The following is a 27,560-nucleotide window of genomic DNA, read 5'->3' as shown; positions in this document are numbered from 1 at the left end:
AAAAATAAAAAGGAAGAGAGAAGAAAAGGGGCAAGTCACTCCTAGGGGTTGCATTAAAACTAACATAAAGGAATAAGCATGATTGATTCAAAAACCTTTCTCTTGACCATGGTAGGTGAAAGGAAACAAGGAAAGGAGAGGATGACCTTAGTGCATGTACTCTATACTGTGATAATTCAGATTAGGAGTCTAGGGGGGGCTGATTAGGTGGTACTTAGGCTCTAAGGAAAAAGGGGCTTGATTGGCTAAGTTATTTATTGCTTGAGGACAAGCAAAAAGCTAGGTGTGGGGGTATTTGATCAAGCATAAATTAGCCACATTTTTATTATCTTTTTTATTGTTTATTTACACATTTTTTAGCTTAATTTATGGTTTTTATCTTGTTTTTACAGAAAAGGAAGAAATTGGGAAATTGGAGAAAAAGTGCAGAAAATTGACAGAAAAGTGATTGGGTCAGTGATTTGCCCAGTGATCTGCCCAGATCAAGCTGAAGCAGAAACCTGGAGGCAACAGGCAGAAGTGATATGGGCAGTGATTTGCCCAAGACACTCGAAGACACTGGCCAAATCACTCGCAGAGACAGAGAGGACTGACTCACAGAAAAGTGATTGGGTCAGCGATTTGCCCAATCACTCGAAGAAACTGGCCAAATCACCGGGCAAATCACCTTGACAGCAGAAACTTGACAGCAGAGCAGGAAAGACAGCAGAAAACAGAAATCCGAATTTTTAAAAGTCCAAATCCAATTCAATCACTATCAATACAAATCCAAGAGCCACGAAAAGGACTTCTCATCCAAGGAATTCCAATTGCAATTAAATTCAACATCAAAAGAGGAGTCAAACACCAAATCAAAAAGGGATTTTGAAACCCTAGATGGATGGAATTCTGCAGCTATAAAAAGAGAGCCTCCAAACCAGCAAAGAGGAGCTTCTTATCAGCAACTCAACTCGCCAGAAACTCTCCAGCATCTTCCTTTTTCCTTTCTTTTCATCTTTTGTGTACTTAGTCCACCATGAGTGGCTAATTTCCTTCCTTTCTAGTTGAAGTTGGTGAATTTCAGATTTTGTGATGAATTGGGAGATTTAAATCTCCATTGTCAAACTTCTATTTATTTTCAATATTTATGCAATTTGAGCTTTCCATAATTATTACTTTGCTTTTAGAATCAATAAGGGCCCATTGCTTTTAAATTGCTTAAGTAATATTGTTTGAATGATTTAGGTCCGTAATTGCTTAGGTTATTCAAAAACACATTTAATCAAATTGCATAATCTAAACTTGACCACGCGGTTGGCAAGGATAGAATTGGGTTTCTCTAAGTCTTAATGCAATCAATAGTTGTTCGATGCTATAATGCCCCAAGGACGTTCCTTGGCAACTTGTTGATTAGTGTTTGATTAGCGAATGTTTCCTAATCAAACTAGAACTAAGGAGGAATTTGGATTGTGAGAAGCGTCTTCCACATCCTAAACTAATTTATTGAGATAAATAGGAGTATTAAAGAATCAATGATCAATTCTAAACAATCTGAAATAAGATCCATACTTCAACTAGAAGCTTTTCTCTTATTGATTTACTCATCTTTAAATTATTTGCTTGCTATTGTTAATTAGCTTTAGTACATCTTCAACACAAAACCCCCCTCTTTTATTTACTTGTTATTTACTTGACCTAGTCATTATTAGGAAAATCATTGGTGTCAATTCTCTGTGGTTCGACCCTATTGCCACTATCTACAAGTTTATTGTTGATTGTCTAATAGGTTTATTTTTGACGGCTTCGACAACCGCTTATCATAGACCTACTAGACATTGCCCTAGGCAATGCTGGAGGACGGGCGCTCATGCCCTCATCCTCAGGTGGCACTCCAGTCAATCGTGCAGATCGACGAGTTCCTCTCATCCTATTCTCTGAAAAACAGTACACATAGCACAAACATTAGCATCATATGGTTCATGTGGGCACACATGAACCCTCATCACATACATATCATTCACATCATAGCATTAATGCACATGTATAAAATCATGGCATTTCACATCATAAAACAAGACAGGACTCCACATCCTATCCTAGTGGACATGATCTTTCCTATTGTGCTTGACCTTCTATAACATCTATGAGCCCGACACTCTAGGTCCGACCATATGAAACCTAGGGCTCTGATACCACTCTGTAACGACCCGAAAATCGAACCGCTACCGGCGCTAGGATCCAGGTCGGCTTAAGGCCGTCGGGACCCGTAGCAAGCCTGACATGCAACCTGTAAACCTGTACAATCCCATACATGATCAACAACATCCATAAAAATTAAAACTTTTCTTTCAATCAATCACCAAACTCAACCTGTACATGTCCTGAACATAGACATAATCATAAACATCGACCCCTCTGTGGGATCTCATCAATGCCCAAAGGCAAAATACAACATATGTTGAGTTGGTTTACATAATCATCATAAAAGGTCTAAGATCATGCATTAAAAGGGAATACAATAAACTATGGTCAAGCACACTTCTAAACCTCAATATCATTATATAACATAACTATTCATAATTTTACATTTTTATCATGTCCACATCCTATCTAATACATACAAAGACTTTAAAACTCCTGCTGACCTCCTGGTCTACCCTGTACCTGCAAACCTAGGGAATTTGGGAGAGGGGTGAGCTACTAGAGCCCAGTGAGCAGAATAATAAAGCATTTAAAACACATGCTATCATGAAATGCGTCACATCACAACTAATCATATCAAGGATGAACTTGTCACCATTTAGCCCTCTACATAATCCAATCATGCCAGGGCGTAGTGCAGGCCACACCTGGTCTTTCTCTTATACATAACATAACATACATAACCAATAGTGCCGGGGGCGTAGTGCAGGCCACACCCGGTCTTTCTCTTACATAGTGCTAGGGGCGTAGTGCAGGCCACACCTGGACTTCCATATCATATCATCAAGACATAACATATGAGGGCTAATGGATCATTCAACATTCATCCACATCAATAACATATTATGCAATGCAACATATTCGTGATTTTTAATGCAAACAACCTAAAATATCGCATGGTATCCGTGATGCATGAACATGCTCAAAACTGATTTATTTTCTTGAAACATAAAGAGTTATTCTACTCACCTCTGGCTCAAGCTCTACTGACTCTAAAGTGACTGACTCACTGCTGGGGTCCTCGGTTCCTCGGGTCCAAACCTACACAGGTAGACTCAAATGAGGGACCAAACATACATGAACATGACTCTAAACTACTCCCCAAAAACCCCCTAGAACACCTCAAAACAATCATGCAAAAACATGCAAAGGAAGGCTAGATAGGGCACTTCCGGCGGCAGGTCCGGCGGCCGAAAGTCCCTCCAGAGCCGAAAGTCAGGCAGGTTCGGCGGCACCTTCGGCGGCCGAAAGTGCCAGACAGAGACGAAAGTCTACTTTCGGGGGCAAGCTTTGGCAGCCGAAGGCTGCCTCCACAAGCACGTTCGGCGGCCGAAAGTTCCTTCGGCTGCCGAACCTGGTTTCTCCCAGAATGGCAGAAACTCAGCTCACTTATGCATTTACGCCTCCCATCTCATCCAAACATGCATAAACCTATTCTACAACACTTATACACAGGCATACAAGCTCCTAGGGGCATCAACTAACTAAAACCCCCTCTACAACACATCAAACATACATTTGCAAGCCACATTGTTCAAAATCACAACATTAACTCAAAAACTCCAACATAGCCTAACATGCATTTCTACCCCATAAATCTACTTAAAACTTGTTTAAAACATAATGTAAGCTAGAGATCGACTCTTACCTCTTGAAGATCGAGAGTAGAGGCGATCTAACTTGGAGTTGGGAGAGATTTGAGTTCTTGAACCTCAAAGCTCCAAAACTTGCTCAAAACTTGGAAATCTTCAAAACAAGATGAAAACTAGTGAAAAACTTGAAAGATTTGAAGGAAAGGACTCAAGATCGGTGAGGGGTGGCGGAGAACTCACCTTGGCCAACAACGGGGAGAAAAACTCGCCCGTTTTTTGCTAAGGGACCCTTTTATAGTGGCTGGCCAGGCCACGTTCGGGGGCCGAATGTGCCTCCGCATGCATGCCATGTTCGGCGGCCGAACTTGAGGTTCGGCGGCCGAACCTGGACTTCCCTCACTTATGCCTTCGAAGGCCTAAGGCACACCCGAAATGCATGCATGTTCGGCGGCCGAACTTGGGTCTTCCTCCAAGATTGTTTTCATGCAAAAACTCATTTCCTTTCAACTTAAAAATATCAAATACATTAAAACATTTTATGAAAACATGGTTCTACCCTTCTAGAGGTCTCCGACATCCGAATTCCGTCAGACGGTAGGAATTCCGATACCGGAGCCTAGCCGGGTATTACAGCCACAACAACAACAACCGTATGTTCAGTCTACTAATCATAGTGGGATTGAGGAATTGAAGGTTAGTGATTTGATTTGAAGAGAACATATGTTGTGGGATATTGAGGCTTTGGAGAGTATATTTGATGCTGATGAAGCTTTGATACAACAAATTCCTCTTGGCCGACGACAGACAAAGGATGCATGGATATGGGTGTTTGAAAAGAAGGGGGTATATACTCTTGGGTCTGGTTATAAACTGCAATATGATGCTTCCTAGGTGCTGCAAGGAGTGAATTCTCAGATATGGAAGTTCATTTGGGCATTATCTTTGCTTCCGAAAGTTCTTAACTTTGTGTGGCGAGCTTGCCTGAAACATTTTGCCAGTCAGTATGGTTCTTGAACAACGGATAATGTGAAACAGTCCGACTCAAACTGACCCAAATAATTTTTGGATTCACTTTTCATTTGGTGCAGCGGAAGCAGCTGGCCTTTACACTCGATCCCGTTAAATTTGCAACATTCTCGTCGCAACTGAATTGATTACAATTACCAACCAGGACCGGACCTGATTACAATTGCTAACCAGGACTAGACTCTCGGGTATTGTGGTTCGCTAGTATCTCGGGCGACTCCACCTCGTCTCTTACTGGTAGGCCTTTCCTCGCAACACCATTAATTCCGCACAATTTGTCTATTCAGGTGGCTCTGATACCAATTGAAACAGTCCGGCTCAAACTGACCCAAATAACTTTCGAAACCACTTTTCACTTGACCCAAAAAAATTAACTCAGATTATTTAGTAGTTTTGTACTAGCTATTATATAAGATTCCAATTTCTCCACTGCCTTTTGCACTGCCAATATGCATGAGATTGTTGGCTTATAAGCCGTGTTGGTTGGAGAGGACAGGTTAATACATTTCAAAAGTGGTTTTTGCATATACAACAGACTTGTGATTTAAATAAGTTAAATGAGGCTTTGTTAATTGCTTGGGAGATTTGGAATGCTCGCAATAAGGTGTTTTGGAGCAAAAAGCAACAAATCCATCGCAAGTAATTTTTCAGGCACGACAGCTGTTGTATGACTAGACGACAGCGAAGGAGAACCAAGTTCGTTACTCTGCAGCAGCTCGTTTTTCACTTGGTAAATGGAAACCACCAATTGAGGGCTTCAAGTGTAATGTTGATGCAACTTATAATGGAACAATAGGAGAGGCTGGTGTCAGTATGGTGGTTAGAAACTCAGCTGGGCAGTTTGTGGAGGCTATGTGTATGAGGTTAGGGGTAGTTCAAAACTCTTTAATGGCAGAAACAATGGAGTGCAGGAAGCATTGAGTTGGTTGAAGGCAAAGTATAGTGGTGTGGCTATGGATATTGAGACAGATTGCATGTCTATTAAGACAGCTTATGCATGGTAATGAGTTGCCAATGAATTTATATTATGCTATTTCAATTCATGATTGTAAGTTCTTAGTTAGAAATTTTACTTTATTATCTTTATCTGCTATTAAAAAATTAGCGAATTTGATTAATAATGTATTAGTAAGAACTTCTGGTTCTATGTCTGGTTTGATGGAGTGAGTTCGTCTCCCTCTATTATTATTGATGTATTACTTATGGGTGCTAGTAAATGTTTATATAAATAAATGAATATCAAAATATGAAAAATATAACTAAAATTACCTAAAGACACAAAATTAATTTTTAATATAATAAAACTAAGGGAAAATTACTTTGTAGTCCCTGAGGTTTAACGTAATTAACACTTCTGTCCCTCTATTTTGGCGACCCAACACTTAAGTCCCTCACTTTCTCTTCCGTCCAAATTCGTAGTCCTTCCGTCCATTTAAACCGTTTGGTCAAAGAGTCAAAGGTGAGATGTGATAATTTTTTCCAAAAATACCCTTCTCTCAATTTGAAATCCCAGAAAAAGAAGAAGAAGAAGAAGAAGAAGAAGAAGAAGAAGAAGAAGAAGAAGAAGAAGTTGCAAAAAGGGTAGGAAGAAGAAGAAGAAAGAAGAAGAAGAAGAAGAAGAAGAAGTTGCAGAAAGGGGAGAAAGAAGAAAGAAGAAGAAGAAGAAAGAAGAAGAAGAAGAAGAAGAAGAAGAAGAAGTTGCAGAAAGGGTAAGAAGAAGAAGAAGAAGAAGAAGAAGAGGGTTAATTTTGTCAATTCATGTGTCCCAAACGGCTATTTTGGACGGAAGGACTACGAATTTGGACAGAAAAGAAAGTGAGGGACTTAAGTGTTGGGTTGCCAAAATAGAGGGACAGAAGTGTTAATTACGTTAAACCTCAGGGACTACAAAGTAATTTTCCCTAAAACTAAGTTTCAACAATATTTTTTGAACATCATTTTGTACAAAATGTTTATATAAATACTATTCAAACAGGAGGGTACAGAGAGAGAAGAAAAACATTTAAATCTTTATTTCTGTAAAAATGAGAATTGTTACAATGTCTGGAAGTTTCGCTTCCTTATATATTCCGACATGAGCATGTGACATACACATGATCACATCTCCCATTGTATATTAATAAAACGCTGCTTACTAGCTAAAACGCAGCAGTGCAACGGTTCTTTAAACTCAACACTCCCTCCTCAAGTTGAAGCCGGGAGGGGCAAAAGATTCAACTTGTGTGCCAGATAGTTATGACGGCTTGCTGGGAGTCCCTTAGTGAAGATATCTGCCAATTGCTCTTGAGTAGGAAGATATCTAGGAGAAATAAAGCCCTGTTGAAGTTGGTTTCGCACAAGATGGCAGTCAATCTCTATATGCTTCGTGCGCTCATGGAATATTGGATTGGCAGCAATGTACATGGCTACTTTGCTGTCACAATGTAGAGGTATGGACAGTTTAATGAGTACCTGCAAGTTCTGCAAAATGTAACTAATCCAAAGAAGTTCACACACAGTGTTAGCCATGGCATGGTATTCAGCTTCAGCAGAAGACTTGGAAACAGTAGTCTGTTTCTTTATTTTCCAGGAGATGAGACAAGGTCCCAGATATATACAATACCCAGATAGAGACTTGAGAGAGTAAGTGCAAGCTGCCCAGTCAGAATCACAATAGGCACTAAGAGACAGATCATCAGTCATAGGGAAATAAAGACCCTAGTGTAAGGATCCCTTAAGGTAGCGAAGGACATGAAGAGCAGCCTCCCAATGGGGCTTTCGAGGCTTATTCATAAATTGACTTAGATGTTGGACAGCATAACAAATGTCTGGCCTTGTTAAGTTAATGTAAAGGAGTCTACCAAGTAACCTTCTGTACATGTCAGGCTCAGAAAGAGGCTCCCCTAAGTCAGGGGTCAGATGTAACCCTTGAGGCAAGGGGAAGATGCATGTTTGCATTGAAGCATGCCTGCATCTTTAAGTACATCACAAATAAACTTTGTTTGGCTGATAATTGTTGCATGTGAAGATCTTGCAACTTCCAGCCCTAGGAAGTATTTCATAGGTCCCAAATCTTTAATGGTAAATTTTGAATGTAAGGCCATCTTGCATTTATTAATAGCATCTACAGAATTCCCAGTTAATATAACATCATCAACATATACCAGCAAGATCACAAACACAATGTCAGTATGCTGAATAAAAAGACAGTGGTCATGAGAAGACTGCACAAAACCCAAAGTCTTAAGGAAGGCAGTAAATTCAATGTTCCACTGCCTAGAAGCCTGTTTAAGGCCATATAAAGACCTTTTAAGCTGACAGACTTGACCAGGTTGGGCCTTGTAATAGCCCTGAGGAGGTACCATGTATACCTCTTCATTCAAATGCCCATGTAAGAAGGCATTATTGATGTCCAGCTGAAAAATGGGCCTTTTTTTAACGGTTGCCAAGGCAATAAAAATTCTCACTGTGGTGAGTTTTGCCACGGGTGAGAATCTATCTTTGTAATCCAGCCCCTCAATTTGGTTATATCCTTTAGCAACCAACCGGGCTTTATATAGCCCTTTTGTTTTTAGGCAAGCTGGTAAGAGTCCAAGTATTATTGTTTTCTAAGGCTTGAAGCTCTTGCTCCATGGCTTCAACCCATTGTGGATCCTTGGAAGCCTGTGAGTAGGTGCAAGGCTCATGAGCCTTATTAACATTATAGATGTAAGACCTGTATGAAGGGCAGAAGGACAGAGATGCTGTTTGTAAAGAATCTACATAATCCTGCATCCAAATGGGTGGTTGTCTAGTCCTTTGAGTCCTTCTAGGTGAAGAACAGACTTGAAGTTCAGTGTTACTATGGCTTTGGTCATTGGCCTGGGTTCTTGGGCAATCAAGCTCTATTATAGGTAAAGGAAGCACAGGGCCCTCACTGCTATCATTATTGTGTTTGAAGGGGAAAATGTCTTCATGGAAGACAACATCTCTACTGATAAAAAAGCAATTGTCAACAATACTGTATAGTTTATAAGCTTTATGAGTGTTGGCATATCCTACCATAACAGCCTTAATGGCCCTTTCTTGGAATTTGTCCTTTCTATTGCCCACTGTGGTGGCATAGCATAGGCATCCAAATTTTCTGAGATGGTGATAATGGGGTAAGGTTCCATAGAGCCTTTCATAAGGTGTGGTCCAATTGAATTGCTCCATTGGCATTCTATTGATGAGGTAAGTGGCTGTCAGAATGCATTCTGACCAGAATTGCACAGGGATATGAGATTGAATTTTTAGGGCTCTAGCAACTTCTAAGATGTGTCTGTGTTTTCTTTCCACAACCCCATTTTGTTGGGGTGTGTAGGGACAGGCCCTTTAGTGTATGATACCTTTATTTGTGAGCAAATCAATGTAATCATAACTCAAAAACTCTTTTCCATTATTTGTTCTGATAAACTTGATGGTTGTGTTGAATTGAGTCTCAACCATACTAATGAAATGTTTAGTTATGCTAAGGGATTGACCCTTCAAATGCATCATGAAGGTCCAAACAGCCCTACTATAATCATCAACAATTGTAAGAAAGAATCTAGCTCCAGTAATGGAGCTAGTCCTATATGGTCCCCATATGTCAATATGGATCAAATCAAAGGGTTTGGAAGCCAAAGTCTGGCTTTTGGGAAAGGGAAGTCTGGCTTATTTGGCTAAAGGGCAAACAGGACAGCAAATCATAGTGCTATTACTAATATTTATGCCTTTGATATGTAAGGTTTTATTAGTAGAGGCATGTCCTAATCTATCATGTATATCAATCATGGTCAAAGCACATTTTTCAAGGTTCTTGCACTGCACAGAATCATCTTTATTAGAATCAATCATAGTATTCACAAGAGTATGAAGATTGACATTCTGTTCCATGATTTGATTTAAGCAATATCTAATATCAGTATGAGAGAAACTCATCTGATCCAGCATGAAAAGACCCTTTTGCTTCTTTCCTATTGCCACCACCTTCTTATTCAGTGGGTCCTGTATGATACAATAGTTATGGCATATCACAAAGCAGTATCCATACTTACTTATTAGTTGACTAACAGATATCAGATTGTAATGGAATTTTGGTACATACAGAACATCCTCCAAAGTTAATTGATCAAAGAGAATCAATTTTCCAGAATAAGACACTTGTGTTGTGTTGCCATCAGGAAAGCATACAGTTATGTGTTTGTGTAAAGGATGTAATGAAGTGAAAGAAAGTCTATCCGAGCACATGTGATTTGTGGCTCCAGTGTCAATGATCCAAGTAACATCAGTATTTAATTGAGCACAACAATTTTCAGAAGTATTGGACTTACCAGCAAAATCCATGAAATGATATTCAGATTCAATTGAGGTGATTGGAGTTGCTACTCCTTTCCCTTTCACCAGTTGATTAACTTCTTACTTCAATGAACTTAACATTGAAGTTAGTTCACTGATTTTAGTTGAGGTGTCAAAGTGATCTAGAGGGTTGTCCTCTACAGATTTAGCTCCCTTGACTGCAGCCACCATTCTGGTGTCTTTAGAACCCCTAACTGGGTGAGTTCCAGTTTTGTTCTTAGATTTGAACCAATCTGGGTACCCAATGAGTCTGAAACACCCCTCTCGAGTGTGTCCATCCATGTTGCAGTGGGCCTTCTTAGTGTCTAATTTTCTAGACCTGGTTTGACTCTGTGAGTAACTTTTATTTAGAAGCACTAGAGATTCTGAGTTATCATTCATAGCCCCTAGAACCTCCCTTTGTGATTCAAATTTAACAACCATGGAGTATGCCTTATTTACAGTTGGCAAAGGGTCCATTCCCAAGATTTGGTCTCTGACTGACCCAAAGACCTCATTCAGGCCCATTAAAAATTGCATGAGCTTGTTACGATTGGTTATCTCAGCAATGGCTCTAGACGCCCCACACGTACAGGTGGGGAGAGTTTCCATCGAGCCAAGCTCGTCCCAGAGCCTCTTTAGCTTGGTAAAGTAAACTGAGACAGAAGCGTTCTCTTGAGCTATTAGGGAAATTTTTCTGTGTAACTCATAAACCATGGGTCCGTTACATTCTCCTAACCTCTCACTGATCTCTAGCCAGAGATCTCTGGCCGAGGCAGTGTAGATAAACCCATCCACCAGTTCTTTGGAGATGGAATTCAAGATCCAAGATGTGACCATGAAATCACATCTCTTCCATTGTTCATAATCTTCAGATTCCTTACTAGGTGCCGAAACTGTTCCTTCGACAAACCCTAACTTCATCTTGGCACCCAGGGCTATCCTAACAGCCCTATTCCAAGATCGAAAGTTAGATCCTACCAGAGGTGCAGAGACTAAAGTCATACCTGGATGATCGGACGATTGGAGACTCAGAGGATCTCCCATTCCTTTGTCCTGGCTTAGCCCCTTTTCGGACCCCGCACTCTGCTTTTGCTCTTTGCTACTATTTCCCCGTTCCGTCATTGCCGGATCTATCGAGGATACTCAGCAGAATTTTCATGCAGAACACAAGGAGCCGCCGTGAGCCAACCCTAAGGCTCTGATACCATGTTCAAACAGGAGCGTACAGAGAAAGAAGAAAAACATTTAAATCTTTATTTCTGTAAAAATGAGAATTGTTACAATATTTGGAAGTTTCGCTTCCTTATATATTCCGACATGAGCATGTGACCTACACGTGATCACATCTCCCATTGTATATTAATAAAACGCTGCGTACTAGCTAAAACGCAGCAGTGCAGCGGTTCTTTAAACTCAACAAATACTAAGGTGGTATAATTAAATATTAATATCATGCATTGTGAATTAATATAATGAGTTTTCGCTTGTATGCCATTTTCTCCATGTTTTCACTTAGTTTGCCTTTATCTAGGATGGGTGTAAGGAAGTCTGTGTTTGGATTAGACACCAACGGCAATATTAAGCTTTTCTAGGATTTTCAATAAAAGATTTATTATAAATAAAAATTTATTAGGCTGTTTCAATTGATCTGAATTTGTGTCGAACATATCTGTTTGACCTGTTAAAATAAGTAAATCGCTCGTTCTTAAATTTTAAAAATACTTTATACTCAAAATTTAAAATTAAAATATTTTATTAAAAAATAATGAATCATATCATTTTTTCTCATTTATTGAGTGTGTTTTTTTTTATTGAAATAAAAATTAGAAATTGAGAAAATAGGATCTGAAACTTTTCAGATTTACTCAAATACATTTACTATCAGACTAATTCTGTGAGTATCAATTATTGAGTGTTATCTTATTAATAACATGTGTTAAGTTTCTAATGTTATATAAGGCACATTTGTGGTAGCCGGCGTTAATTGGGCTAACAGAACTTTCGTCACTTGATAATTTGAGATTATATGTTAGAGTTAAATTGAAAGAGCAACCAAAGGCAAAGGGCATATAATCCAATATCGATCTCAGCATACACAAATACACAATGCGTAAGTTCAGATGTGAAGACGATAAGTAGGAATGGCGTGGAGAGGGTTGGCCCTTGGAGTCACTAGACTGAACTCCTCTGTCATATCCAAATCACTTGGCACCATTTCATTTGGGAGCTCCCAGTTGAAGCAATGCACCAGCTGCGCCACCACCAGTCGAACCACAGTCATCCCCAGTTGAATTCCAGGGCAGCCCCTCCGGCCTGAGCCGAATGGGAGAAGCTGAAAGTCCCTTCCTCTAATGTCTAAGTTGCTCCCCATGAACCTCTCTGGCCAGAACTTCTCTGCATCAGTCCAAGCTTTTGGATCTCTTCCAATTGCCCATGCATTTATAATAATATGCGACTTTTTGGGTATGAGAAAACCATCAATAATGGCGTCTTCCGTTGCTTCATGAGGGAGTAGTAATGGAGCCACTGGATGGAGTCTGAAAGTTTCCTTTATAACCATCTCTAAGTATTCCAAGCTCTCTAAGTCTGATTCCTCCACCATTCTTTCCATCCCAACTTTCTCTTCCAACTCCTTCTGAACTTTCTTCATTGCTCCAGGGTGTTTTATGAGTTCAGATAATGCCCACTCTATTACTGCGGCTGAAGTGTCCATTGATGCTGCAAGCATGTCCTGCAATAAAATTATTAAATCGTATCAGACTTTAGACAGTAGCAATATACGAGTGTTTCTTGAATGTATAATTTTCTTACCAAGATTATGGCTTTGATGTTATCTCTACCTATTTGATACTCAGATACTTCAGAACCCACGAAGCCCAACATGACATCGACGAAGTCCTTTGTTCGGTTTTCGTCCTTGGATTGAATATGCTCATCGATAATTCTCTCAAAGAAATCATCAAACACCTTACTAACAGCCTTCATGCGCTTTGTCAGACCCTGAAGATCAAGCGCTGCAATCTGAGGGATGTAATCACCAAAGTTAGGAGCTGCAGTTAACTGCATACCCTCTTGAATTACAGCTTTGAAGCCTCTCTCATCAAACTCCTTGTCCATATATTTCTTCCCAAAAACCATTCTACAACTCATATCAGCACTAAGAGAAGCCACCTTAGCACTGAGATCAACACAAACACGTTGACGTGAAGCTTCCTTGACATAATCAATCAAGAGTTGAAGCTCTTGTTTTCTCATGGATTTGAAAGAATTGATCTTAAGGCTGCTGAGCAACTCTAGGGTGCACATCTTGCGAACGTTACGCCAATAAGAGCCATATGGGGCAAAAGATAAGCTCTTTTGTTCGTAGGAAATGTACTTGGCAGCCTGATGAGGAGGCCTGCTCGCAAAAGCAAGGTCATGGATCTTGAGAAACAATTCGGCAGCTTCAGGGGATGAGACAACAATAGCAGGCACCAACCCTAACTTCAGATGCATAATTGGACCATATTTTTTGGCTAGTTGATGCAGAGCTCGGTGAGGGGACTTCCCTAGCAAATGAAGGCTGCCAAATATAGGGAAACCTGTCGGACCTGGAGGCAGTTTCTTGTCCTTGTTCTTTCTGAACCACAGCCATGTAAGGAGAATCAAGGTAAGGCCAATAAAGGGTACGGTGGTTGAAGTTAAAGCCATGCTATATGAGTAGGCGGTGGCGGTGTCCTTCAAGGAAGAAGACTACCAAAATTTATACTCTCATATAGCAGACAGTGAGGCAGATTACCACCACACAAAAGAACCAAAACAAAAAAAATTAAAATATGTGTAATAAAAAAATTAATAAAGAAATTATTTTTTTTATTAATTTGATGCAGATAAGCTCGATGTCCATATTGTCAAACAAAACAGAAGTGGGTCATTTTATCCATTGCTAATGTCACAAGTTCGATGACGTCTATATATTCTGTAAAAAAGGAAAAAAAAAAAAAGCTACATTTAAATCGAAGTTCTTAATAAATTTAGTTTATGATTTATCTTGAATTGATTTCTTTTTTTGTTAATTTGAACCGGATTTTGTCTATTCCTATGTAAATTTATAAGAAAACTATATTAAAATCATGTTAAAAAAAAAAGAAACTATATTAAAATAAAATTTATAGAAAAACTACGTTTTCGTTCTAAAAAACATCTTAACTTGCAATGTAAATAATTAGAAAATTAGACTATAAATTAAAAAAGAAAATTAGAATATAGTTCAATTATGTGAATATTCTTACATATTAGCGTTCACTTAAAGCCAAAAAAAAAAAAAAAAAAAACCCATAAAGAATGGAGCATTATTTAACAAAAGAAAAGACACAAGTGACGATATTTACAACATTAATTATATTACATAATCTTAAGTTCATGTCCTTCTCAACTGAACTTTTCAAGCAAAATTTAATTGGCTAAAAAGCTAATTAACATAATTAAATTGTATTAGCATAATTAAAATAAAAATAAAAGGCAATTAATTAAATTACATTGATCACATCAATTAATAATTAATATATTATTAAATTTAATTAATCTACATTAAAATTGAATTCTCCACCAAATAATAAATGACTGATTTATAGATACACTTCAGTAAAACTTTGATCTCATCAGTGAATCAATAAGTTAAAATTAATAGTTGAAAAGTTAATAGTGATGATATTGGTTTGGGTGAGTTAAAATTTTTTAAAGGAAATTTCGATGTGAAGTTTTCGAGAAAAGTTAAGATAAAGGTATATATATTCTGATCGTTCTAACACTTATTGTTTTATATCTTATTAAATCTGATGTGGGTATTTTTTGACAGACTCATTAACAGTGGACAATCGATTAATAAATATGAAGGCAATTAGTTTATACCCTATCGTTTTGCTCAAATCACGTTAACTTGTTTTATAATATATAAATTTATGATTTCGATAAAAATTAATTGAGCCTATTATTAAAAGTTTATATTTATTTCGTGATGAGATTAAGTTGTATTTGACTCGTCCAATCTTTACCAAAATCGATTTTGTTAAAAATCAATCAAACTGCGAATATGTATTTTGATGGGAAGAGATCTTAAATAATATCAGAATTAAAAAAATATATATATATATAATTTATATTTTGATTTAAAAAAATATTATTTAATTAAAATTTAAAATATATTCTAATAATATTATTCAAGCTTTGTGAGAAAAAGAAAAATCTTTAGAGCTTTGTGAGAAACTATATATAATTCATTAACTCCATTTGTATATAAATGCATTTGAAATAAGTGAGAATTTAAATTTTTTACTTTAAGTGAAAGTTATAAAAATTTGTTTGATTTTAGGTAAAGTAATGCATGAAAATATTCACTCAACTTGAAATAATTTAATTTAAATAATTAGTAAAATTAAGAGTAAATTTGATATTAATACAAAAATGACATACTTCAATTTAAATTAATTTAATTCGATTAATTAAATAAAAAAATTAAAAATAATTTTATTTTCAATTTGTTAAAGAAAAGTTATATTATTAGTGATTTGATAAATTTGATTATAAATTTTTTCTTTACATTTAAGTTCAAACTCAATAAAAAAACAATTATAATTTGAGTTAATTGGACTTGATTACTATTAAAATTATTTATTTATTTTGAGTTAAAAATTTAAATAAAAAAACTAAAAAAAAAAAAACTCAAGCCTGGCGCCGGAAAGCATAACAGAATAAACTAACAGTTATAGCTGGAAACTCAGCTCCCGCCAAAATCAAAGTTCAAATCTTAACCTCCTCCCCGCTCTCTCTCTCTCTCTCTCTCTCCATCAAACCATAAAGAAAGAAAATCCCCATTTCAAGAAGATTAACCAGCACTGAATTCAAGAAACCATAAATTTTTTTACTTTTTGTTGGCTTCACCTGCATAATTCCTTCAATCCTTAAAAGGAAAATGAACTCGGAGGAAGATAAAGATGGGCGTCAACGTCAGATGCTTAAAGTAATGGAGACCCTCAAGATCTTCGAGGATAGAATGGCATTAAATAAGAGTGAAGAGGATAACGCACAGAAGGCGCTTGAGGATTTGATTGAGTTAACGAAGGACAGATCAGATTTGATACTGAACCAGATTGATGAAATATTTGAAATTATGCATAAAATCTTGGAAAGCCTCAAATTTGAAGAGAGAACAAGATTTCTAGCGGTGGAAATTGTGGCGCAACTTTTCTCGAATATTAGGGAACCGGAAGCAGAGCCTTTCCTTGCTGGAAGGTTTATTTGTCGGATGTTTTCTATGCTTAAGGTTATCGACGATAACCCAGCATGGGATTATGACAAGTTGGAAAAGAGCTGTAGCGTACATAGTCAGGGAAAAAAGGGGTTGGCTCGACTTGCAGCTACTATGGGTGGCCAATTGCTTCTTGGGAAATTCGGTAGAATTTTTGAATCGCACTACGATTCTGAGGAATGGGAAAGCCGCCATGCTGCTATTGTAGCCAATGCCCTTGTTGCTTGTACTTGCTCCGAGGTATCAGGGTCGTGTCAACCTTCTCTTCCAATTTCACTTAATGCATTATGTTCATATTCTGATTCAAAATCTTTTAACTTAATAAAAAAATGTAATTTTCCCTTTTCTATGTGTATGAATTATTGAAAAAAAAAAAAACTCTATAGTTTCTTTGCTTTTCAATCCAGTATGTTAAAATTTCATGTATTTTGGTTCAAAATCTTGAAATTTGTCTTTCTTGTTAGTATGTGATATTGTATGTGCGAGCGTTCAATGAATGTTAATATTCCTTACCAATTATAGAAATAATTTTCTTGCTCTCTAATGCTACAGGAATTAATAAACAAGTTGGACCTTGTGGTACAACCAGTTATGCAAGTTGTTGAAGACACCCACTTTCGTGTACGTTGGGCAGCCTTGGATGCAATTGAGGAGTTTTCCAAGAAATTGTCCCCTGAATTTCAGCATCAATATTATAATCAAGTGCTTCCTGCTCTAATAAAAGCCTCAAATTATTTGGAGAATCTCCGCATTCAGGTACATGGTTTGCACTCCCATTTACATCTGTTAGCCCCGTTATGAATGTTCCTTTGTTTAGCCAAAAAAATTGACTTGAATGGGCAAGCTATAAATGCAGACTTTCCTTTTCTCTCTTTTTTTTTTTTTTCAATTTTTTCAATGTCCAATTGATTCTATACGACAATAGGACCTTCCAAAAGCCATTCCTAATATTTTGGACCAAGGAACATATTGGAAACTTCTGATAGCTTTTCTTCTTTCTCCAGATTCTAGGAGAACTGGCAGAGGAATTGAACATGGAGTTGGTTTTTTCCCAATTTCAAAATTATCTTCACTTCAGACACACTTATCAGAAAAATACTGGCTTCATAAAAATTGAAAATTTTCACCGGCCATAAATTTTAGCAGATACCCTGTCTCATCAACTGTATATTATCAATTGCGAAATTCTTGCCTAGACCGTATCTGCATGTACCCAAATGAGAGTGATCCCATGCATTTAGTCCGGTACATATGGGCTTTCATTTCAACTTGGACCTCATTTCTACTTATTGAAGCAAATGATTAATAGTTTTTAGGAGTATGATTACATCATATAAAATCTTTAGGCAGAACTGTTAGTGCAAAATCAACTTGCCTCTCTGAACATTCAAAGAAGACCTAAACCCACCCCATCCACTTACAAGAATTCTGCACACTTAGTTTTTCTTTACTGCAAGAATGATATATATTAACCTAGATTTTCTAACTGAAGTCGCATTCAAAGTTTCTATGAAGCCCCACATTTTCCGAATGTCTCTGGTTCGCTTTTCTGCATTTCCTCATTATGCGATAAGACTACGTCAAAACTTGTTTCCATCTGTAGACAATATATGGTTTTTATATTTCTGAAATTATTTTCAGTTGAACAAGAATAAAACTTATTGCTTATCTGCCAACTCCATTTTACAATATCATTTAATCCCCCAATTACTTTTCTTTCAGTCCTGCTTACAGCATTTAAGGCTTAATTGACTTGATTTAATCACTGCGTTGCCTTTGGTTATCCTGTTTAATTTTATACGTGCATGTTCCATAGGCATAACTACTTTTTCAGCATGAAAATGATTTGCATTTTAATTTTGCTTTGTATCATTGCAGTTGAAAGCTGTGAAGGCAATATCTTATTTCAGTCAGAATTGCGAGTCAGATCTCTTGACACCTTACATGAATGAAATTCTCAGTATGCTGCTTAGATACCTTCAGGTAATAGCTTAATTATGTGATCCTAATTTTTGAGGTCATTTTCGCTCACAATGCCCATTTACATTTGTATACCTCATTTCTCATGTGTGTGTAAGTGATTAACTTTTAACTGTTCAATCAAGAGAGGAACACAAGCATTGAATGAGGCAGCTTTAATGGGTTTAGCATCACTTGCTGCATCATTAAAGGTACTACTAAAAGACTTGCTTTGGTTTTCTATTTTGAACTCTTCTTTTGTAGTTATCCTTTGTTTTGCAGGATAGCTTCCAAGAGTATTACAGAACTGTCATGCCTTATATGAAAGTGATAATGATGAAAGCAGCTGCAGAATCCAACTTCACGCTTCTTGCTCAATCTGTAGAATGCACTACTATTTTTGGATTATCTGTTGGGAAGGAGATCTTCAATCATGATATTGAAATGGTAAGTATCAGTGCCGGACCCTTTACTGCAGCTTTCTAGTAATGTTTAACGAGTTATGAACAAAAGTTACCTAGCACTAGCTAATTACTTGGTATTGTGTACTCACATGCTTAACAGAAGATTTTTGCCTGAATAAAGAAAATTTGATTCACCAGTCTGCTTCTAAAACATTTAAGCTTTAGGAGTATGCCGCCTTTTCCCAGCTTTGTCCATTGAATTGCAAGAATATTGCTTTTTTCTTTTAGTCTAAGATCTAATACTCGGTGCTTAAGACTCTAAGTTGAGAACTCCATTCCTTTGCATTTTTCTCCCTATAAAATTTACAATTGCCCACTTTCAGTTTTCTTCTTATATTAAGCAGACATTTGTCACTTAAGCCCCTTTAGCCAAAATTATTAAAAGGATTACTATTCACTTAGTTCACTAGGTATTATAATTTGGAGACAGTTGGATCCATTATGTTCTAGAATTGTCGTTGTGCTATTGTTGGAATATGATAACCTTATTAACTATTTCTTTTCTTATTCAAGGTTTTACAATTCCTTATCTCCTCGGAAGCATCTAAAATAAAGACAGAACATCCAATGAGAAATCAACTGTTAAAAGTATGTTTATAGCATTTAGTTTTCTAGTTTCCATCAAAAACTAAATCTATATTTTGCATTAGTACCTTATTGTGAGACTGCTAATTATATTACAGGTATGGGGCAGATTATGTAAATGCTTAGGTCAAGACTTCCAACCTTACTCGGTTGTTGCCATTCCTCTTTTGCTACAATCTGCTCAACTTGCATTGCATGCCACTTCACTTGATATTTCTCAAAGTAAATATTCATTTGAAAGGTGGGCCTTCATAGTAAGAAAGGTTCTACTGCTTTTACTTTCTACTACTTTTACTCTTGTGTTGCTTACATGACTTGAGAATTTAGAATATCTGTTGAAATGTGCACGAAAATAAGCTGTAAACACTTTCCCTTTCTCTTATTCTTAAGGAGTTTGTTTTTTGCCTCTTCTATGATTTTAGCACAAAGAGAGTTATAGTCATCAGAAAGGGCAGACCCAAATTTGGATGTCTCAGATAAGCAACTAGTGAATTATTATCTTTGAGATTTTTACAGATCCAGTAAAAAAATTTTCCATTTATTTGTCGTGGAAATAGTCAAATGTTTGTAAAAATACCTATATCAGTTTCAAATGCATACTCTTTTATGAATATTTTCAGAATCTTATCATAGCTTATCATGGTATGCAATTGGAGGAATTTTCAAATCAATGAGTATTTTCTAAATATCCTTGTTTCTTTCGTAGAGGGTAGCTTTGCTGTAGTGGTAAACTCCATTTGTTACTTGAGGTTATGGAACAACGATAGGGCTGTGTACATCAACCCTCTCCAGAGCCCACAAGGGTGGGCATATTAGTCTGCTATCACAGTCTCGTGACACCAAAGCATCTCATGTAAAAATAAATACTACTTTGTTGTCTTCTGATTAGATATCAATATTCTGCAGCGTTCTAACTCTCCAAGATCAAAAGATTGAAATCAACTCAAAGGTCCTGGAGGAGAAAGCTACAGCTTGTGAAGTGCTGTGTATCTGTGCTGATGAGTTGAAGGAAGGCTTTGATTTATGGATAGATGAGGTTCATTATGAAATTACCTTGCAGCATATTTGTACTGTCAATTCCTAGGCATCCATGAACAAATGTGAAAAGGTGACTTGAGCATAACGATTCTATGCAGGCTGCTCAAACTATAGTTCCACTTATCAATTGTGATATCCACGAAGGACTTAGAAAAATTTCTATTTCAGGTATTAGGGAAAATTTTCATTTCAGGTATTCATGTTCTTTATTAGTTTGTTATGATTTCCTTTCATCCTCTCTTGCTTTTGTTAATCATCATGAATGTATGCCTTTGCGCTTTATCTCCAGCCATACCAGTAATATTGAAATCATCTAAAGCAGCAATGGAGAAAGAGTGCACTGAGGGGTCTGAGGAATCATCTTTCAAGGGGCTGTGTTCTTATATTGCACTAGCTTTAGTGGAAGCTCTAAATAAGGTGATTGTATGGTATAAAATTTAGTCCTTATAAATCTCACTTTCTTTTATGTTTCAAGCTTCCTGTCTGAGTAACAAGCAATTTTAATTGCTGTTGATAGGAAAAGTTGATGGAAATGCAAGTAAGGATCTTAGAGTCTCTGAATGAATGTATGGAGGTCTGTAGCATTCCTTTTTTTTTTCCTTGCCCTTCGTCTATTTAGTGAAGCTATTTTATTATTTTGCACTATACCATAAGATTTGCTGCTTTTTTAGTACTTGTTTTTTCTTTACAAATTTTCTGGATCTTACAGTCAATAAATGGTAATATGCTGCTACTTATTTGGCGTGCTTCTCAAGTTGAGGCTTTAAGTTTAGGTTGTGTTTGTTAGGATGTAATGGAAGAAATGAAATTTAATCAAAGATGTGGTGTAATGAAAAATGCAATGGATTTATCATTCTATTTCCACGTTTGATTTCAAGAAGTGAACATTAATGTAATGCAATGCAACACAATGATTTTATTGTTACATTTTAGTCTATTAGACGATGGTTGTATTGGCAGTAGGTGTTGTCATAAATAGATTTATTTGATTTGTACAGCTACCATATTTGTATCTTTCTATAAATATTTTGTACCGTTACGATTGCTAGAAATCAGCCTTAGATCTTGCTAGAAATTAGCCCTTTAATTGCTGTAAACTCATCTATTTATTCACTGGAATTATGTATAGGGGCAAGCCATTTCATCAAATTCTATGAATTCAAAAGTTATCAGTAGGTAGCAAAAGGTGGCGGACTGGTGCTAATGGCTGTGGCGGTTGTGGTGTTGGTGGGTGCTAGTAGGGGGGTAGAAGCAGAAATAAGGAACAAAATACCAAAAAACAAAGAATCATATTTTTCAAAATGTTGCATGCAAGGGGAATTACGTCAGTCAAAGCAAGCAATGATCATTACACAATTTAATAGTCATTGCATTAGGTTAGATTTTTTTTTTTTATAATTTTTTTTCTGTAAGTGAACAAAGTAATGCTAGGTAAAATGTACTTAAGATTACACTACAATTCTGGTTACTTCCTGCCAAACATAGGTTTATTGCTTCACGTTGGATATGTGATCTTAGTTTCAGGTATTCAACATCTCGACACTAATTAAAAGAAAAATAATAATAATAAAATCCAATCTCTGCTCCATTGCCAAAAACCCATAGTGGATTAGACAAGCAAGCTCATTTGGAGTAGCTATTTGTATGAATATGCAGTTTCTTACATGCTTGTCCTTTTATCTCCTATGATGCTTATACATTTTTTCATCTTACAAATAAATGTGGTTTCAATGATTATGAAGTTTCTGTAGCCGTTCTGCGTTACGCAGAAACCATCCCTTCTTTGAATAATATCTTCTCTTGCAGATCTCTGGAGCTACACTGAACACAGAACAGATCAACTACTTCTTGCATATTATAATGGAGATTATTACTACTGGTTCTGCACTTTCAGGCAGCAAAGTAGAAAATGAGCAAACAGAAAAAATTCGTAACACAGTCTGTCTTCTACAATCTTCATTGAATAGTAGATGTGGTAATGTTTGCTACTCATCTATATTAGGACAATTAACTTCCCATTCCTTCTTACACAGGCTGTTGGTTGCTTGACCACTTTCACTAAAGCATATAAAACTTCTTTGTCACAATTCCTTGACCAGCTCTTATCATGCATGGCATGTATGTGGGTAAGTTTCTTCCTGCTACTATAGATGCTGATTATGAATTATTAAAATGGCAGAATGATATACAAAACATGTTCTTTGTCTGCAGGAGAATGGTAGAAAAGCAGAAGAGAGAAGACTTGCCTTGCATATTTTCAGTGATGTTGCAGAGAAATGCCAAGAAGAAGCATTGATGTGAGCACACCCTATTTTGATTTATCATGACAGTTTGATTTCACTTTTTAACTCATTCTGATAACAAAAGGTACTGTGAGGATAGTCTTCGATTCCTAATTGATGCCTGCTATGAGAAGAACTCAGAAGTTCAACAGGTGTCTCTCTGACTCAGTAATAGTTTGCCATTGATGATTCTACAACTCATAAGTGGTACAACTCTATTGCAGATAGTTGCACAGGGAATTGGTGTTAGTGCAGAGTTTGGTGGATCTATATTCAAATCTCACATCAAAGGTAGAATGTTTTTGTCTTTCTATTGTCTGTACATGCTTTTTAACCTCAACAATCTTTTGGCAGAGGCTCTTGCTGGTCTAAAGGCTATACTGCGGGATCAAGAGACACTGCATCTAGATAACTTACCAGCCCATGTTGCAGCTGTTTCCGCACTTGGAAAAATATGCTTTTACCATCATGAGAGACTAGATGAAGTTAAGTTACCCTTGCTTTCATCACCGTTATAACTCCTGAAGCTAACATTAGCACTTGGGTTGGCGATTATCCCATATGTACTTGCAAGTTCATATTTTTGTTAAGCATAATACATAATCCTTGGTCATTAGAAAAATTTAAAAATTTCATTACCTTGTGCCGATTGATACATATGGTTAAGCCATTTGCCAATAGTTCTTACAGCGATTTCGCGATGTTGCTTGTAATTTATTGAACAGGTTTTTGATATATGGTTAAGCCATTTGCCAATAGTATGTGATCGAGATGAGGACAAAATTGTCCATGATCAGCTTTGTTCGACGGTTGAAAAGTGAGCTGTTTGTTTTTACCTTAAATCAGCTGTATAACCAACCATAGTTGTCAGTTTGTGATTCTTTACTTATTTCAGGTTCAAAGGGGAACTTATTCGCAGAGATAATGATACTCGTCTTTCCCAGCTCTTAGCAGTCTTTGCAGAGGTATACTCTCTGCCTATCATTTTATTTTTAGATGTTTCTTCTTCTTCACTTTTGTGTGAACGATGGGAAAGTTGATTTAATTTTGCAGATATTATGGGTTGGTGATAACGCAGCGACAGAAGAAACTGTGAAACGAGTGATTGAACAGTTGAAGCACTTCAACAGCAGATTACCACCTGATACATGGGCGTCTATTATGTTCTCCTTGATGCCCTGTCGAGCAAAGAATTTGCAGCTTATTTTGTCATTATTCTGAACAGTTAGCTTTTATGTATATTTGCTTCAGTGTATATTCTTTTAGCTTGGGAATTTTGGGATACAGAACTTTGAGATTGTGCAGGTTAAAAGCAGTATAGCTTCATTAAGATGTATATGCCAGAGCATACATGGTTAGAGCTAATCGTTCTTCAATGGCTATTGCAGACATTTTCTCCACTATCTCCATCTACCGTGTTCTCTTCAATATTTTCTTGAAGTTGGTAACTATCTTCTCTAACTCGTGAGTACAAAAATCAATCAGGAGTCTTTTCAAAGACTATGAGATCTCCCATTCAAACTCACTTTGAGCTAATTATATTTTAAAAAAAATACAAAATACAGTTTATTCGGAAAAGAAATTAAGCTTAAATTTCTAAAAGTTAGCAAGCAATTATTTTTTAATAATTAATCCATTATAATTTTACTTTTATTATTTATATTTTAGTTCTAATAAGATAAGAAATAATTGAGCAATTTCAGTATATTTCCCTTTACTTCTAAGACTTCGACTCCTAAAAAATATTTAAGCTGGCCCAAGTATTTGGTATGAAAATTTGCATGCAATTAGTTTTGAAAGAAGAGATCCTTGTACTATTATTTCCTGTAATGACAATATCATCAACATATACAATAAGGAGAATAATACCAGTATCTGAATTTCTATAAAAGACTGAATAGTCACACTTTTTTTTCAATTCAAAATTTTGAATAACTTCACTGAATTTATCAAACCATGCACGGAGACTCTGCTTCAAACCATACAAAGATTTCTTTAAATCATACAAAGATTTCTTCAAATGGCAGACTCTCCCATACTCCTTCGAGCAACAAACCCTGGTGGTTGCTTCATATACACCTCCTACTGGAAGTCACCATGTAAAAATGCATTCTTGATATCTAACTATTATAAAGGTCAATGCTGAGAAGCAGCTAGGGAGATGAATAAGCGAATTGAGGTCATTTTTGCCATAGGAAAAAAAGTACCAGAATAGTCAACGCCATAGGTTTGGGCATAACCTTTGGTGACAAAACGAGTCTTAAACTTCGCTATGGAACTATCTAGATTGACTTTGATGGCAAAAACCCATTTACAGCCTACAACCTTCTTGCTAGAGGATAAATCAACTAGTTCCCAAGCATGATTTTCATCTAGAGAAGATTCTCCTCAAACATTGCATCACGCCATCCAAAATGAGCCAGGGCCTCTTTAACTGTCTTAGACAAAGAAATGGAATCTAGAGAGACAACTAAAGAGGTAGAAGAAGGTAACAGGTGATCATAAGGCAGAAAGTTAGCAACAAAATAGATAGATTTACATTGTCGTTTATCTTTACAAAGACTAATAGGGAGGTCAAGGTCACTTGGTGGTGGATCTAATGGCGAAAAAGATTCTGGTGCAGGACATGTATCATCAGGTACTGGTCTCCGAGAGTAAACTTGAACAACTTATGGTTTAACAGGAGGCTGAGTATTAGAAGTAATATTACCATCATATTGTATAGCAAAAAGCATACTTGAAGAGGTCCCACCATCAGATATGATTCTATAAATGAGCCACTCATCATCCTCCTCTTAATCAGTAGAGGTTTGTGCAATAGAATAAAAAAGAACTTGCTCAAAAAAGACTACATCTATTGAGACCAGATATTTGTCGAGGTTTGGAGAGTAATACCAACACCCCTTCTGAAGGCGAGAATATCCTAAAAAAATACACTTCAAAGCTTTAGGATCAAGTTTAGTCACATAAGGTCTGACATCCCAAATATAGCAAGTACTGCCAAACAGCCGTGGTTTGAGAGGAATTAATAGCTTCTTAAGAAAGAGGACATTATAAGGAGTATTACCGTTTAATACTGTAGAGGGCGTGCAATTAATGAGAAAGTATGCAGTAGAGACAACATTAGCCCAAAATTACTTAGGAACTTGCATTTGAAACAATATAGCTCTAGCAGTTTCAAGGATATGCCGATTTTTCCTTTCAGTTACCCTATTTTGAGTGAGTGTATCAACACATAACGATTGGTGAAGAATACCATGTTAAGTCATATAAGCCTGGAATGAATCTAACATATATTCTTTAGTATTATCACTCCGCAAAATTTGTACAGAAACATTAAATTGAGTCTTGATTTCAACACAGAAGGCAGAAAAATGAGAAAACGCTTCCGAACGATACTTCATAAAATAAATTCAAGTCATTCTAGAATAATCATCCACAAAAGTGAAATATCTGAATCCAATCTTAAATCCAACCGGGCATGTACCCTAAATATCTGAATGAAGTAATTTAAAAGTAGACTCAGCTCGTTTATTGACTCTAGACTTAAAAAGTTTCGATGATGTTTTGCAAAATGACATGACTCATATTTCAGTAAAGATATCTTATGAAATTAAGTACATAGCTTCTTCAAAACCAGTAAAGAAGAGTGTCCCAACTGACAATGTGCTTCAAACGGAGACACGATACTAGAGCAAGCAACAAATTGAGGCACCTATGCATCCAAAATGTAGAGACCCCTTATATACATGTCTTTTACTAATAATCTGCTTTGTCACAAGATCCTGAATAAAACAAGATCAAGAAAAAAAAGAAAAATACAATAATTTAGGTCTTTGGTAAATTTACTCACAGAGATTAAATTAAAGGCAAGATTAGGTAAACTTAGCACATATGATAGGGTAATAGAAGGAGTAGGTTTAACAGTCCCAGAACCCTCAACATTATAGGTTGACCAATTAGCTATAATAACAGGAGAATGTGCTTTATAAGATCGAAAACTAATAAAAATATGAGGATTATCTGTTATGTGATCCGTGACACCATAATCAATGGCCCATTTATACGAAAAGGAAATAAGACACATTTACCTGTCTCAACCGCTACTGAAAATATTGGAATAATTTTAAGAAAAAATTACTTTTTAGTCCCTAAAATTTAACGTAATTAACACTTATGTCCCTCTATTTTGGCGACCCAACACTTAAGTCCCTCACTTTCTTTTCTGTCCAAATTCGTAGTCCTTCCGTCCAAAATAGCCATTTGGGACACGTGAATTGACAAAATTAATCCTCACTAAAAATTTCGCTATTTCAAAATCACAAAACCCAAACCCAAATGTCTCTTCTTCTTCTTCTTCTTCTTCTTCTTCTTCTTCTTCTTCTTCTTCTTCTTCCTACCCTTTCTGCAACTTCTTCTTCTTCTTTCTTCTTCTTCTTCTTCTTCCTACCATTTCTGCAACTTCTTCTTCTTCTTCTTCTTCTTCCTACCCTTTCTGCAACTAGAGAAAATATGAAAGAGAAAAAAAAATAAGGATTTCACATTGAGAGAAGGGTATTTTTGAAAAAAATTATCACCTCTCACCTTTGACTCTTTGACCAAACGGTTTAAATGGACGGAAGGACTACGAATTTGGACGGAAGAGAAAGTGAGGGACTTAAGTGTTGGGTCGCCAAAATAGAGGGACATAAGTGTTAATTACGTTAAATCTCAGGGACTAAAAAGTAATTTTCCCTAATTTTAATAATATGGTCTTACTATCAGAGATAATTTCAACTAAAATCCTATACTCCTATACCTTCAAACGAATTAAAGGAAGATAACAAAA

General features: G+C 36.5%; 3 protein-coding genes across 3 annotated transcripts; 1 reads left to right on the top strand and 2 right to left on the bottom strand.

Moving 5' to 3' along the window:
• Positions 1–10,196: 10,196 nt before the first annotated feature.
• On the bottom strand, positions 10,197–11,240 carry LOC110627652. Its single transcript, XM_021773996.1, has one exon. The coding sequence runs from the start codon at positions 11,238–11,240 to the stop codon at positions 10,197–10,199; it is 1,044 nt and encodes a 347-aa protein (XP_021629688.1).
• Positions 11,241–12,158: 918 nt separating this feature from the next.
• Positions 12,159–13,882, bottom strand: LOC110628019 (cytochrome P450 71AU50). Its single transcript, XM_021774457.2, has 2 exons — positions 12,930–13,882; positions 12,159–12,849 (listed from the first exon to the last, which is right to left on the bottom strand). The coding sequence occupies exons 1-2, from the start codon at positions 13,806–13,808 to the stop codon at positions 12,235–12,237; spliced, it is 1,494 nt and encodes a 497-aa protein (XP_021630149.1). The 5' UTR covers positions 13,809–13,882; the 3' UTR covers positions 12,159–12,234.
• A 1,981-nt stretch (positions 13,883–15,863) lies between these two features.
• Positions 15,864–24,122, top strand: LOC110627315 (importin-5-like). The gene is made up of 20 exons (XM_021773580.2): positions 15,864–16,644; positions 16,957–17,160; positions 18,283–18,387; positions 18,510–18,575; positions 18,646–18,810; positions 19,341–19,415; positions 19,511–19,653; positions 20,319–20,448; positions 20,549–20,618; positions 20,740–20,867; positions 20,968–21,024; positions 22,257–22,388; positions 22,484–22,576; positions 22,662–22,747; positions 22,818–22,884; positions 22,957–23,023; positions 23,087–23,217; positions 23,458–23,549; positions 23,628–23,697; positions 23,786–24,122. The coding sequence occupies exons 1-20, from the start codon at positions 16,069–16,071 to the stop codon at positions 23,951–23,953; spliced, it is 2,625 nt and encodes an 874-aa protein (XP_021629272.2). The 5' UTR covers positions 15,864–16,068; the 3' UTR covers positions 23,954–24,122.
• Positions 24,123–27,560: the final 3,438 nt, after the last annotated feature.

Source organism: Manihot esculenta, chromosome 12 (genome assembly GCF_001659605.2).
Source record: "Manihot esculenta cultivar AM560-2 chromosome 12, M.esculenta_v8, whole genome shotgun sequence".
NCBI classification, from domain to species: Eukaryota; Viridiplantae; Streptophyta; class Magnoliopsida; order Malpighiales; family Euphorbiaceae; genus Manihot; species Manihot esculenta.
Note: the sequence above shows the minus strand (reverse complement) of the source record. Positions and strands in the feature narration are given on the sequence as shown.

Coding starts and splice junctions, on each gene's coding strand:
- LOC110627652 (XM_021773996.1), bottom strand. CDS start 11,240: ATGACGGAACGGGGAAATAGTAGCAAAGAGCAAAAGCAGAGTGCGGGG.
- LOC110628019 (XM_021774457.2), bottom strand. CDS start 13,808: ATGGCTTTAACTTCAACCACCGTACCCTTTATTGGCCTTACCTTGATT. Junction 12,850..12,929: donor ACATCAAAGCCATAATCTTG/GTAAGAAAATTA, acceptor ATTTTATTGCAG/GACATGCTTGCAGCATCAAT.
- LOC110627315 (XM_021773580.2), top strand. CDS start 16,069: ATGAACTCGGAGGAAGATAAAGATGGGCGTCAACGTCAGATGCTTAAA. Junction 18,576..18,645: donor CACTTGCTGCATCATTAAAG/GTACTACTAAAA, acceptor TTTGTTTTGCAG/GATAGCTTCCAAGAGTATTA. Junction 20,619..20,739: donor TAGAAAAATTTCTATTTCAG/GTATTAGGGAAA, acceptor CTTTATCTCCAG/CCATACCAGTAATATTGAAA.